The sequence below is a fragment of the Carcharodon carcharias genome, chromosome 25 (genome assembly GCF_017639515.1).
Source record: "Carcharodon carcharias isolate sCarCar2 chromosome 25, sCarCar2.pri, whole genome shotgun sequence".
NCBI classification, from domain to species: domain Eukaryota; kingdom Metazoa; phylum Chordata; class Chondrichthyes; order Lamniformes; family Lamnidae; genus Carcharodon; species Carcharodon carcharias.
Window position 1 is genome coordinate 34,417,765 of NC_054491.1, and position 15,600 is coordinate 34,433,364.

At 41.4% G+C, this 15,600-nt stretch overlaps 1 protein-coding gene across 1 annotated transcript in view; it reads right to left on the bottom strand.

Moving 5' to 3' along the window:
- Window positions 1-14,444: 14,444 nt before the first annotated feature.
- Window positions 14,445-15,600, bottom strand: part of LOC121269669 (high affinity cGMP-specific 3',5'-cyclic phosphodiesterase 9A) — an 86,426-nt gene continuing 85,270 nt past the window's right edge. Inside the window, exon 18 of the mRNA XM_041174462.1 lies at window positions 14,445-14,514. Coding sequence (XP_041030396.1) covers window positions 14,467-14,514 — 48 coding nt within the window. The 3' untranslated portion in view covers window positions 14,445-14,466. The remainder of the gene's footprint in view (window positions 14,515-15,600) is intronic.

A 15,600-nucleotide genomic window follows, 5' to 3' on the forward strand; every position in this document is an offset into this window, starting at 1 on the left:
TTCAGTGAAGAAGGATAATTTGAGTACCTGTGAGTTGATTCCAGAGGCATACAGACAGAAATTTCAAAATGTGTGAAAACAGCCTGGACAGACTTATATTGAGTTCGAAAGAGTCAAACAAAGTAATTTTGACAGGTGGATAAGGGCATTAAAAATAGAGGGAACCAATGAAGCTCTTGGAGAAGTAATTCTTTTGGAAGAATTTAAAGACTTGCTTCCTTCAGCAGTAAGAACCCATATAGAGGAACAAAGGGAGGCAGGCAGCAGAGATAGCAGATGATTATGATCTGGTCCATAAATCAAAACCTTTTTTTTTGACACCCTTTTAAATCTGAGAAAGATAGAAAATGAGAAAGTGAGAGGAAGGTAGGTAGTCAAGGAAGAGTAGAAGATTCAAAGGAGATTTCACCTCAGAATTGGAAGCAAGGTGCTGAGAGTGGAAGGGATGTAAGAAAGCTTAAATGTTTTCATTGTGATAAGACTGCCCATACAAAGTCAATGTGCTGGGGGTTACATGGGAAACCCTGTGGATTAGTAGGATCTATGAAAGGGGCTGTAAAGTCAGAGGCTTTAGAACAAGACAAACTAATAGGACTTGTTCAAATAAAAAAAGCAAACACAAGTATTGGTCGAAGGTGTAAAAATGGGTTCGCAGCCTATTCAAAGGAATGTTGAAAAGCAGTTTGCAGACAGATTTAAATATTCCATCTGTGAGGGAAAAGTCTTTTCATGGGCAGAATGTTCCGCTCGTCAGGCGGGCGCGCACCCAAACTGAACGAGCATAAAATGACGTGCGATGATGTCGGGCGAGTGTCCGACGTCGTCGTGCGATATTTCGGTCAGCAGGCGGGCATGGGAGTTGGCAGCATGCCCGCCAACAATTAACAGGCCCTGTAAGGCCATTAAAGTACCAACTGAATTAAATTTTTCGCTGCCCGTCCAACCTTACAGTTGGCGGGCAGGTGAAAAGACCAAGCGACCTGTGGATTTTTTAGGAAACCTCATCCACGGATGGGATGATGTTTCCAACAGCAATTTAAAAATTAAATAAAAATTTCATTCATAACATGTCCCTGCTCATGTTGGGACATGGTTTTTTAACATTTTAAAATTCTTTAGTTTTCATGTTTGAAGTCTTCAGCTCCCTGAGGTAGCTCTGTGTCTCAGGGAGCTTGCATTGTGCGCACTCACCAACGCTGAGCGCTGCAGCGCGCGTTTCACTCTGGGCAGGCCTTAATTGGCCTGTCAGTGTGAAATTGCGGCCGGAGCCCGATTGTGGGTGGCGGCTGTCTTCGTGGCTGCTCCCGCTCGCCCCTGCTGTTCCTGCCCGACGAGGGCAAAATCCTGGCCCATGTGTACAAGGTGGAGTTGGCAAAGATATACAAATTTTAAAGGGTACAGGAAATAGTCAATCCTTAATGTTATGGGATAGTGATATTTGTTGTCCGGAGGGGATTTTGCAGAAAAAGGTATTAATAAGGGGAGTTCATGGAGAAACAAAAAAGTTTTTTAAAATTCATTCACAGGATGCGGACCTTGCTGGCTGGGCCAGCATTTATTGCCCACCCCTAGTTGCCCTTGAGAGCTGCCTTCTTGAACCGCTGCAGTCCATGTGGTGTAGGTATACCCACAGTGCTGTTAGGAAGGGAGTTCCAGGATTTTGACCTAGTGATAGTGAAGGAACGGAAATATATTTCCAAGTCAGGATGTTGTGTGACGAGGAACTTCCAGGTGGTGGTGTTCCCATGTGTCTACTGCCCTTGACCTTCTAGATGGTAGTGGTCATGGGTTTGGAAGGTGCTGTCTAAGGAGCCTTGGTGAATTCCTGCAGTGCATCCTGTGGATGGTACACGCTGCTGCTACTGTGTGTTGGTGGTGCAGGGAGTGAATGTTTGTGAATGGGGTGCCAATCAAGCAGGCTGTTTTGACCTGGATGGTGTCAAGCTTCTTGAGTGTTGTGGGAGCTGCATTCATCCAGCCAAGTGGAGAGCATTCCATCTCACTCCTGACCTGTGCCCTGTAGGTGGTGGACAGGCTTTGGGGAGTCAAGAGGTGAGTTAGATGTTGCAGGATTCCTAATCTCTGACCTGCTCTTGTAGCCACAATATTTATATGGCTAATCCAGTTCAGTTTCTGGTCAATGGTAACCCCCCGGATGTTGATAGTGTGGGACCCAGTGATGGTAATGCCATTGAACATAAAAGGGCGATGGTTGGATTCTCTCTTGTTGAATGTGATCATTGCCTTACACTTGTGTTACGTGGATGTTACTTGCCACTTGCCAGCCCAAGCCTGGATATTGTCCAGTTCTTGCTGCATTTGGACATGGACTGCTTCAGTATCTGAGGAGTGGTGAGTGGTACTGGACATTGTGCATTCATCAGCAAACATCCCCACTTCTGACCTTATGGTGGAAGGAAGGTAATTGATGAAGCAACTGAAGGTGGTTGGGCCAAGGACACTACCCTGAGGAACTCCTGCAGTGATGTCCTGGAGCTGAGATGACTGACCTCCAACAAGCACAACCGTGTTCCTTTGTGCTAGGTATGACTCCAACCAGTGGAGAGTTTTCCCCCTGATTCCCATTGACTCCAGTTTTGCTAGGATTCCTTGACGCCACACTCAGCCAACTGTGGCCTTGATGTCAAGGGCAGTCAGTCTCACCTCGCCTTGGGAGTTCAGCTCTTCTGTCCATGTTTGAACCAAGGCTGTAATGAGGTCAGGAGTTGAGTGGCCCTGGCAATACCCAAACTGAGCATCAGTGAGCATGTTATTGCTTAGCAAGTGCTGTTTGATAGCACTGTTAATGACCTCTTCCATTACTGATGGTAGAGAGTAGATTGATGGGGCGGTAATTGGCCGGGTTGGATTTGTCCTGCTTTTTGTGCACAGGACATACTTGGGCAATTTTTCACATAGCCTGGTAGATGCCAGTGTTGTAGCTGTACTGGAACAACTTGGCTAAGGGTGTGGCAAGTCCTGGAGCACAAGTCTTCAGTACTATTGCTGGAATATTGTCAGGGCCTTTGCACTATCCAGTGCTTTCAAATTGAGTGAATCAATTTGGCTGGAGACTGGCATCAGTGATGCTGGGGACCTCTGGAGGAGATGGATCATCCACTCTGCACTTCTGGCTAAAGATTGTAGCCTATCTTTTGCACTGATGTGCTAGGCTCCTCCATCATTGAGGATGGGGATATTTGTGGAGTCTTCTCCTCCAGTGAGTTGTTTATTTGTCCACAACTATTCACAACTGGATGTGGCTGGACTGCAGAGCTTAGATCTGATCCGTTGGTTGTGGGATGGCTTAGCTCTGTCTATCACTTGTTGCTTATGCTGTTTGGCATGCAAGTAGTCCTGTGTTATAGCTTCACCAGGTTGGTACCTCATTTTTAGGTATGCCTGGTGCTGCTCCTGGCATGCCCTCCTGCACTCTTCATTGAACCAATGTTGATCCCCTGGCTTAATGGTAATGGTAGAGTGGGGGAATATGCTGGGCCATGAGGTTACAGATTGTGTTCAAGTACAATTCTGCTGCTGCTGATGGCCCACAGCACCTCATGGATGCCCAGACTTGAGTTGCTAGATCTGTTCGAAATCTATCCCATTTAGTACGGTGGTAGTGCCACACAACACGATGGAGGGTATCCTCAATGTGAGGGCGGGACTTCGTCTCCAGAACGGCTTTGCGGTGGTCACTCCTACTGATACTGTCATAGGCAGATACATCTGCAGCAGGCAGGTTGGTGAGGATGAGGTCAAGTATGTTTTTCCCTCTTGCTGGTTCCCTCACCACCTGCCATAGACCCAGTCTCGCAGCTGTGTCATTTAGGATTCGGTCAGTAGTAATGCTACAGAGCCACTCTTGGTGATGAACATTGAAGTCCCCCACCTAGAGTACATTCTGCGCCCTTACCACCCTCAGTGCTTCCTCCAAGTGGTGCTCAACATGAAGGAGCACTGATTCATCAGCTGAGCGAGGTTGGTACATAGTAATCAGCAGGAGGTTTCTTTGCCCATGTTTGACCGGATGCCATGAGACTTCATGGGGTCTGGAGTTGATGTTGAGGACTCTCAGGGCAACTCCTTTCCAACCCCTACCACTGTGCTGCCACCTCTGCTGGGTCTGTCCTGCTGGTGGGACAGGACATATCGAGGAGTGGTATATGGGTCATTATCTGTAAGATATGATTCAATGAGAATGACTATGTCAAGCTGTTGCTTGACTAGTCTGTGAGACAACTCTCCCAATTTTGGCACTCGCCCCTTAGTAAGGAGGACTTTGCAGGGTCGACAGAGCTGAGATTGTTGTTTCTGGTTATGGTGCCTAGGTCAATGTCAGGTGATCTGTCCGACTTTTTTTTGTGACTTTGAAGCATTTTGATACAACTGAATGGCTTGCCATTTCAGAGTCAACCATATCTGGAGTCACATGTAGGCCAGACCAGGTAAGGACAGCAGATTTCCTTCCCTAAAGGGCATCAGTGAAGCAGATGGAACAATTGACAATGGTTTCATAGTCATCATTAGACTTTTAATTCCAGATTTTTATTGTATTCAAGTTCCACCCTCTGTTGTGGCAGCATTCCAACCCCGGGTCCCCAGAGTATTACCCCAGGTCTCTGGCTTATTAGTCCAGTGACAATACCACTATGCCATCGCCTCCATTGTGTAACTCTTTTGAGTACAAAACCCGTTTCCATCTGTTTCAGATGAAGTTACATTGTTTCATAGTTTGCCATTGTGAGATTTGAACTCTTGATCTTGGGGTTACAAACCCAGTACCGTAACCACTTGGCTATTTAGGCCAAGCCTCCATTGTGTAAGGTGAAGTGATTGTAACTCTTGTAGAGTCAAAACAATTAAACCAAATTAACAAAATTGGGATAAATCAGGCACAGCCCCTAATTCAGGTCAGCTATAAAACCAAGAACAAAGTTTAAAGGAAACTTACAAACTTTAAACCAAAATGTGATTAAAGGGGTCGATAAAACACTCCAGTCTCCACGGTGCCCACCGAGCACAGAAGGCCTCGAGAGTGCCAGCAGACACCGCGTGCTCCCTCTCCAAAAACACCCGGCCGCGAACGTAGCCGCGGAAGAGGGATAAACAATCGGGCGGGACTCCCCTGTTGATCGCCCACTGCCTGGACCTGTTAATAGCCAACTTGGCCAGGCCCAGGAGCAGGTTCACGAGGAGGTCCTCCTCCTTCCCGACCCCCTTCGGCACCGGGTGATGAAGTGATTGTAGTAGCAATGGAGAAATTGCCAATTTCAATGGTTCAATTTACCTTAGGGAATAATATAGCTGGGTCACATATGTTGGTGATGCCTACTGTAGTTGAACAGCCTGTGAACAAGCAATCCTCAGAACTGCTGCAGGAAGACCATCCTGGTTTGTTAATAGACTGTGTGGTAATGCAATCACAGGCTCATAAGTAGAGACAGGAGGAGGTTGAGCCTAGAAGATAAGGCAAAGAGACTGAAGTGCAATTAGTTGATACTATCTTTGTTAAGATTGTTCAGGAAGAGAGAGTAGGAGAATGAAGCTGAAGTGTTTAGCTCAAGGAAATTGATAGATTTATAGGGAAAAATATCTGAAAATAAAGTCCTTATACCAAACAGCTTACCCAGAAACAGAGGTGAAATGTATTCCAGAGTGTTATTACCTTAAGGATAATATATTAATGAGGAAGTGGAGACCTTCTCATATTCCAGTGGATGAGAAGTGGGCAGAAATATATCAGGTAGTAATACCGTCTGGATCTAGGAAGAAAATTCTGACAGTAGTTCATGAAGTTCCAGTAGGAGGCATTTTGGAATAAAGAAAACCCAGGCTAAAATACAGAAACAGTTTTACTGGCCTGGACAGCACAAAGATGTAGTCAGGTTTTGTCAAACATGTCAGGTGATAGGAAACCCACAGGCAGCAATAAAACCTGCATCTTTAATTCCTATTACAGGGCCAGGATTTTTCCGTAATCGGACGGGCTCGGCAGGGGCGAGCGGGAGCAGTCGGAAAGCCGACCTCCATCCGCGATAGGGCTGCAATTTCATGCTGGTGGGCCAATTAATGCCCACCCAGCGTGAAACGCTCGCGGCAGCGCTCAGCACTGCCTGTGTGGGGGGGAGGAAGACGAGTGGGGAAACTTTGTGCTTGCGTGCAGGCAAAGCTCCCTGAGACACAAAGCTACCTCAGGGAGATGAAGAGTTTTGAAAATTAAAAACAAAGAATTGTAAAATGTTATAAAACACGTCCCCTAATGTAACTCTGTCACATGAGCAGGAACATGTTATTCGTGAAATGTTAAAATTTTTATTTAACTTTTAACTGCTTTTGGAAACTTCATCCCACCCAGGGATGAGGTTTCCTAAAAATGCAAAGGCCGCTTGGCCTTCTCGCCTGCCTGCCAACTGTAAGGTTGGACGAGCAACGAAAAATTTCATTTACTTAGTAATTTAATAGACTTAATAGGCCTGTTCATTGTCGAGGTTGCTGCTGACTCCCAAGCACGCCTGCTGACCGAAATATCGCGTGAGTGCGGGATAATGTCAGGACACTCGGCCGCGTCATCATGCATCATTTTATGCTTGTTTGGGTCAGGCGCGCACCTGCCTGACAAGTGTAATATTTGGGCCCAACATTTGAGGAACCTTTTACTAGGGTCCTAATTGATTGTGTAGTGCCCCTCCTTAAGACAAAAAATGGAATTCAGTACTTGCTGACAATTATGGATGTATCCACTAGATTCCCAGAAGCGATACCATTGAGAAATATCACAGCAAAAAGGATTGTAGAAAAATTGACCAAATTCTTTACCAGATATGGTTTGCCTGCCAAAAAAAGAGTCAGACCAGGGTTCAAATTTCATGCCATAGTTGTTTAGGGAAATCATGAACAGCCTAGGTATAAAGCAATTTAAATCATCAGCTTATCATCCTGAATCACAAGGGGCATTAGAGAAATGGCATCAAATTCTAAAGACTATGATGAGGGTATATAGTCAGGATTACCCTCAAGACTGGTAGGGAGGAATTCCCTTCTTATTATTCACTATTAAAAATGCACCTAATGACTCAACAAAGTTTAGTCCTTTTGAATTAGTATATGGTCATGAAGAGAGAGGACCACTCAAACTAATTCAGGAGAAGTTACTGAGTAAGAATTCAGAAACCGCACTCTTGGACTATGTATCACAGTTCAGGGAAAGATTGAACAGAGCATGTGAATTAGCTAAAGAGCATTTATAAATATCCCGGCAGTTGATGAAGACAGAAGCAGATAGGAAGGCAAAGACTCATATCTTTGTAGCTGGGAAAAAAGTGTTAGTTTTGTTGCCAGTATCAGGCGAACCATTAAAAGCCAGGTTTAGTGGGCTTTACCAAATTGAAAATAAATTAAATGAGATGAATTATTTGGTAAGAATTCCAGATAGGAGAAAAACCTATGATATAAAAATGCTCAAAAAGTACTTTGATAGGGAGGATAACAAAAAAGAAGTATTAGTAGTGATGAATCAGGAAAAGGAAGTGGGATGGAACATTCTGAATTTGACATTCCTCGAATTCAATTGGACAATGAAGAGTGCTTAAAAATTTGAATGAAACGCTGAGTTATCTTCCAGATGAGAATTGAAGTGACTTAAGAGAACTATTGCAGTCACATAGCACTACCTGTGGTGATAAATTGGGGAAAACAAAGCTTGCTGTACATGATGTAGACGTGGGGAATGTTCCAATCAAGCTACATCCTTATAGATTGAGTCCAATAAAATTATCAAAAGTGTAAAAAGAAATTAAATTTATACTCAAGAATGACATTATTGTGTTGAGTTGCAGCAATTGGAGTTCACCTATTGTGATGGCACCAAAGCCGGCTAGAGCACAAAGACTGTGTGTGGATTATCGAAAAGTGAATGTAGTGACGAAAGCAGATTCATACTCTATTCTATGTTTGGAAGGCTGCATTGAAAAAGTGGGACAATCAAAGTTCATTACAAAGATTGATTTGCTGAAAGGACATTGGTAAGTACCTCTATCAGAAAGGGCAAAAGAGGTTTCAGCTTTTGTATCACCAGATGGGTACTATCAGTTCAAAGTAATGCCGTTTGGAATGAAAAATGCACCAGCAACCTTCCAGAGACTAACAAATAAGGTTATTGCTGGACTGAGTCACTGTGCTGTGCAAATTGGTATTTAGTCAAACATGGGAGAAGCACTTACAGCATCTGGGAGAACTATTCAATCATCTACAGAAAGCTAATCTGTTGGTGAAATTGGCTAAGAGTGAATTTGTGAAAGCACAGGCCACATATTTAGGGCATACTGTTGAATATGGTCAGATGGCCCCATGAGATGTAAAAGTAAAGGTGAGTGACGAGTTCCCAGTGCCTTCGACAAAAAGGGATGTTTTATGATTTCTGGGCATGAGTGGTTTTTACAGGAAGTTCAAATTTTTGCAGCATAATTGCTCCATTGACTAAACTCTTTAAAAAAAAAAACAAGAAGTTCAACTGTACATCAGAGCACCTAAATGCTTTCAAAAATCTGAAAACCCTGTTGACAACGATGCTAATTTTAGTGGCACCGAATTACAACAAGAAGCTTAAATTGGCTGTTGATGCAAGTTATGTGGGTATTGGTGCTGTATTGTTGCAGGAAGATGATGCAGGCATTGAAAAGCCTGAGAGATATTTTTCAAAGAAGTTAAATATTCATCACAGAAATACTTCACCATTGAGAAGGAAACACTGAGTTTGGTACTGGCATTGCAACATTTTGAAACTTGTTATTAACAATCCATCTAAAAAATAATTGTTTACACTTACCGTAACCCATTAAGATTTTTCGGAAAAGTTTCGAAACCGGAATGCTAGGCTGTTTAGATGGAGTCTATTATTACAACTATTTAACTTGCAAATTATACATTTGGCACGACAAGAAAACTTGATTGCAGATGCATAGTCAGGATTTAAGGTGTAAGGAAGATTGGACATGTGAAACCTGGAATAAAGGACTGAAATGGGCACTATTTTTTGCTGAAACCTTGGGTATATTGTGTTAATACATGCATCTTATAATGTAATAGTATTGTGTATAGAGATAGGTAGTAATTAAAAGGAAAGGGGTTGAGAAAATGAAACTGTCTTTTTGAATTATGACAGTTCATTTTCTAAAAAAAGGGGAGGTGTCAAGAAAACAAGAAATTATCATATTTTTCATCTGATAATATTACTGTCATATTTCTTATATACTGGAAGACAGGCTGTTGGGGGTGTAAATATGGTAAATAGAGTAAGAGCCAGAGTGTCTGCAAGAGTCTAAAGTAAGAAGTGGCTCTGATATGTTAATGAACCAAGAGGAACTTCAGTCAGAGTTTTACATAAAACAATAACAGGACTACTTTTGAATCAAGTTGTTTTAGTTCAAAGGGTGTCATATGCTGGTTGGAAAAAATGTAAGTAAGGTAAAGATAGGATGTTTTTTATAAGTCTAAGAGCTAGGGTAAAGAAACGAGTTTAATCAATTCTGGGAAGAAAGCATTTCTGAAGAGACTGGTTGAGACAATAGAGAGATCAAAGGGAAGAAATGCATTTAAGGAAATACTGAAGCCTAGGTTGGGGTAGCTGCTTAGATCTCCCAAAAGACAGCAGGATAGCTGGTCAGACCTCTCAGAAGACAGAGTGATCAAGGCCAGACCCGGAGAACCAGTTGCTGTGAGCCTCAGAGGACACCCCCAAGGGAAAAGGCATTGTGTGGTCAAAATTACTGGAATTCTATAGATTTTAAAATCTATAAGAATAATTGCTGAACAGAAAAGGGGAAGATTAGCTCTGAGGGCAGTTAAGATCTTGTGGAACTGTTTTTTTAAAGTACTGTTTATTGTATGTAGCCATGCTTGTGTTTAAATGTAATTGTGTTTTTTTTTAAACTTTTTAAAATAAATGTTCACTCTACTATAAAATCATCACAAGTAGTTAGAGACATCATTTCCTGATTTCGGAACCTCTCCTCATACTATACAAATTGCAAAAACTGTTTTGGCAGCTGTTTCAAGTTTCCCTTTGGGATTTGGGCAGCTCGGCAGTTACCATCAGCCGTGCCATAACACCTCCAAATGAATGAATATCACAGGCAGAAAGAAGAAGTTCTGAGTGATCAGCAGAGAGAAGAGGCTGCTTGGCTTTGTGAGCTATTACAATAGACGTGGGAGGAACACAGTCTCTAGTTGAAGTCTTGTATCCTGCAGCCATCTACGGATTCCAGGAGATTTGTTCTGGCATTACTAGGGAGGAGAAGAGACATTGGAACAGGCTTTATTGCTGGTGGTGGATTTAAGAAACTCTCCGAAAACTGAGCAAAGTACCTTGTGATGGTCACTCGAAGTTACTACTCTGAGAAGTGGGAATGTGGAAACCCATTGGAAGCTGGGAGTAACTGTTGACTATTTGCTTTAAGGACTGTAATTCTGCGGAGAGTGCGTTGTGCGATAAGTATAAAAGGGGAACATTCCTCTTTGTAGTTTAAAGTATAAGCTGCCTACAAAAAGAAAATAATGATTAGCCATAGTGCTTTTAGTTATTTCTTACAGTAAAAGTTTTAAAACATGAAATCTTGATGTGTCCTTATTTCAGTAATTAACTGGAAGTTCGAATTCCTTATTAAATGTTATCAGTCTCCATGGAGATTGTAACAAAATATAAATAATTTGTTTCATTAACTGTGCTTTCAGTTTAAAAAAATTACAAGTAATTTTCAATCAGATCAGATGATTACTATTTGTGGAATAACTTTAAATGGTTTGCAGAGTGACGTATGATGAGGGCAGTGTTCAGAATAAGACACATCTTTGATTTACAACATCACCAGTTTTATTATATAACCTCTTTAATGTAATATTTCTGTAAACGTGACAGTCACATTTAAAATTAAAACAAATCTGATATACCTAAAATTAATCACTATATAGATGGGTTGATAAATCTTTGAACAGTGAGAAATAGTAGTGAATAAACTACTGCTTTGGGGTGTGTCACTGGCTGTGATTTTTAGTTGTTCGATAGTTGATTCTATAGAATGTCTTTTTAAGTGTAGCTATTACAGAAAATGTGCTTCTTATTTAGTGAGTTTGAGGTTAATCCAGTTGGTCTGTCAGTCTCAGGAATGAGAAAGAAAACTTTGTTACGACCGAGATGGGAGGAGTGCACAGTCTGTCTCTGGTTCCACTACTCCACGGCTCACAACATATATTTAAATGATTTCTGCAGCTAGCTATATGGCCAAATATGTGCTTTACCTGTGAATCTCAAAATGACCACTCCATGCCCGTATTTCATCATTAAACAATAAAATTATTAGTTTATTATAAAACCAGACATGTCAAGTAGAAGGCAAAGCTTATTAACATAAAGTATGAAATGTGAAAGTATAATAATTAATCTAAATAACCTAACTCTCACACACAGCAAAAGAGTAATAAAATAAAAGAGGAATTCTGCCAAAAGGTTTAAAGTCAGTGGTTTGAGGGAAAATGATAGCTGATGGAGTCCTTTAAATGGTATCTGGGTTATATGGTTGGTCTCTCAGCACTGGTCTGCGAAACAGTTGATGACTCTTGCACTACTTTTCAGGCAGACTTCGCGGAAAACTTGCTGTCAGTCAATTCCAGAATGTAGAGTGACTTCGGAGCAACTTCCAATCACTTTTTTCTTTCAACTGGGTTGGAGCTTCAGGAGCTGTTGTCTTCTTTACCCAAGCAGTTGATCCTCCTGGTTTCCCCAAAGCAAAACAGCCTACCAGCTTTTAAAACAGTTCTCCAGGCGTGTTTTTTTCCCCAAAGCCATAAACCACCATGTGACCCTTTTATAAACAGTTCACCAAGGGGAGAGGTTTCCAGCTTCTTTAAAACTGCTTAATTATCTTCTCTTGTAAAATACTATCTTTTCCAGGAACAACGGCAACCAGAGTCCTTGCATTAACCCTTTAAAAGACAGTGTCTTTTAAAAAAACACAAATTCTTCCTGGATGTTCTTAGTCCTTAAACCTGAACCATTTTCTGTGATTAAAGCGTCTATGACAACTTTGAGGACATGGTATAGGTTTAGCACAATTGGTTGTGTCTTGGCACAACACAGTGCTTCAGGAATTGTAGATAATGGTGTTGGTGCTTGTTGGAATGATGGATGGTAAGGGGAACAGGGTGGTTTCTTCAACCGACAAGATAGCCGTATCGTATTTTGGTTTTAAATGCCAGTGTTCCCAAGAATATTTAACTGGAGAATCCATATTAGGGGATACACTCCAGTGGCAAATATTTTTCCAATGGCCTTGAATTAAAAAGGGTGAATTCTTTGTTGTGAAATTAGTACAAATTTCATAAATTGTTCTTTCCAATGTTACAAAGTTTTAGAAAAAAAAGAATTAAATCTGAAGGGTCAGTTATATAAGAATTAAACAGGTTCTAAAACATTCAGTGCGAAAGTGTTTACATATTCCCAGCGTTATAAATATAAATGGTGCTGTTCACTGGAAGGACTTGGATTTACTTGTGACACTGATGGTTATCTTTGAATGCTTATTAATGGAGGTTAAGGACAAATTGATATAAATTTACTCGAATTGTTAGATGTTATAGCTTTATAATCAGCCAACATTTTCTTCAAGTTAACTATTGTTGGACCCAGAGTAGTAACTGTAGTTTGTAATCCTGCAATGAAAATATTTTTTTTAACATAAGGCTATTAATTTTATCGTTAGAGAAACAAAAGTAAGCCCTTTATTATCATCCTTTGATTATTTTTAACCCCTCTTCATCCTTTGCTGAGAATCCTGACCTTTTTGCTAAGGTATGGTCCACTGAGTGCTGACCAGCCTTTGGAAGTTTTTCCAATGACCAATTTTTATGCGTGATCCGATACAGCAAGTGCAGCAGACTACACAACTGTGGGTCATCACAATAAACCTAATCCCACACCTGTACAAACCCAGTATTCTCAGCAGGATACACTGATCAAGAACAGGAATTCAGAATGATTTATTTCTCTCCCTAGTGCAGGGGCACTGAGGCTTACTAACACTGCAACCAAGCGTAAGTAACTGGCCACCATACCTGGGACTTTACAGGCTGCGTGACTCAGTAAAACATAAGCAGTACATTTACTAACTGTGCCATTTATTAGAAAGATCATGTCCTTAGGTTAAACATATGAACATTACATAGTTGCAGTAACTTAAAAAAAAACTTCAATTCCTTTTTTGATTCATTTAATATATGGGATATGGCTAGTTGCCTTGAGAAGGTGGTGATCAGCTGCCTTCATGCAGTCCATGTGGTGTAGGTACACACACAGTGCTGTTAGGGAGGGAGTTCCAGGATATTAACCAGGCAACAGTGAAGGAACGGCGATATACTTCCAAATCAGGATGGTGATACTTCCCTTGTCCTTCTAGATGGTGATGGTTGTGGAGCCTTGGTGAGTTCCTGCAGTGCATCTTATAGATGGTACACACTGTAGATGCTGCCACTGTGCGTTGGTGGTGGAGGGAGTGAATGTTTGTGGATGGCCAATCAAACAGGCTGCTTTGTCCTGGATGGTGTTAAGCTTCTGGAGTGTTGTCGGAGCTGCACTCATCCAGGCAAGTGGAGAATATTCCATCACACTCCTGACTTGTGCCTTGTAGATGATGGACAGTCTTTGGAGAGTCAAGACATGAGTTACTCACCTAAGAATTCCTAGCCTCTAACCTGTTCTTATAGCCAGAGTATTCATATGGCTAGGCCAGTTCAGTTTCTGGTCAATGGTAACCCCCAGAATGTCGATAGTGGGGGATTCAGCACTGGTAATGCCATTGAATTCAGCATACTTTATACTTGAAAAGGAAAATTTGTAGGGTTATGAGGAAGAAGCGGGGGAGTGGGATGAATTGGATAGTTCTTTCACAAAATATTTACACAAACTGTGTGATGCAATATGTTGCACATTGTCCTTTCACATCTATGATTCAGATATATTTTCCTTTAGCATCACTTTCAGCTCTCTTACTACATATGTTCAACTTCAGCTGATGTTGACAGCAATTTCTAGTCATTATTCTGTCACTATCATCATTAATAATCCCCATTGGTGCTATTTCTCCTTTTGATGTTACCTCCACCTTGCCGATAGTTGTTATGTCACTCCTTCTCATTTACTGCTGCTTTCAGCCAACTTAACGGGCCAACCTCTGTTGACCATTCTTAGCTCAACCTCTTGTCTATCTTTCAATGTTCCCATAATATCAATGTTGATTATATTCTCATTGGCTATCTAATAATTCTAGTTGAAAAGCAATTTCAAATGCTTTAAGATAGAAACATTTAAAATCCTTTAATATTTTCTCATCCATATTTGGTTTCTGGTTGTTTTGTATCACAACTCCAAGACTGTTGAAAGAGTGAGAGTTCTTCAAAACCTACTTACTCAGAAAATTATTTCTTCTTCCATCCAAGGGGGATATTTTCTGTTTTCTTCCTCAACTTGTAAAGTTAAAAAAAAAAATTATTGTGGACAATGTGGTGTTGCAATGCTTCTTGAACACTGGAGTTTAAAATTAATTAAAAGATCAAATTTTTTATTATAGCCCTCATCTTAAAGAGTATCTATAGTGGGCTGGAAAATGCCCCACAATAATGAACTCCGGGTCAGAATCCCTGGGACCCCTTCTGCCGCTCTAAGCATGGGAATCTTGATGTGACACTGGCCTCTGCGCCATCAGAGAATCTAAGCTTTAGGTGGAGTCAGCTAGTGGTAACATTTCTGCCAGGCAGCCAGCCCCACCAGAATGGGCACATCTTAGATGACTACTTGATGGGTGAGGAGGGGTCAGAGGAGGATGTTTCACATCTGCTTGGGTTTGGCAAATTGGCATGACTGGCTTTTTGTTGGAAGCTTGACCTCTTGATAAGAGCCCAATTTCTACTCCACTCAGTTTAATGCTTGTCTTTATTTTATTAGACAAAGTTACAGTAAAACCTCATCCCTTCAGAAAGAGAGAACAATAGAAAACATGAGTGAGGCCAACGCAGAATGTCATGGATGGAGGGAGTGAGCTTGAAGAGGCAACCCACAGAGTTTTTCATCCTAGACTCAATTCAAGTGGTGGTGACAAGTGGGGAAAATGGACTTTCACATATGCAAAGGGTGGAATAGAAGGAGAAAGAAAAATGGATAGCAAGATCTCTCTGGGGGTTCCCAGTAGTCAGTCAATTGTGTTATTGATAGAAGTTTAGGAAAAGATCCGCCAAAGTTTCCCGTAGCCTCATGAGACCATACAGGAGAAAAGAGTTTACCAGGAGAGGACATTGAATTATAAAGGGATTTGTCAATCTTCATTAATACATGATGGACACACTATTAATAGTGTGATTTTAGAGGTTAAAAACTGAGGAACAAACTGACATAGAGACGACAGATTAGGGGATGTTGGGATATAAATAAGGCATAATTTATGTTTTTAGGAAAGTGCTGATGGATGGTTGCTATAGGAACAAAGCACTTCCAGGTGCACAGTGTGTACATTCCATTCATTGATGCAATAACAGAGCTATTTGATGAACTAACAA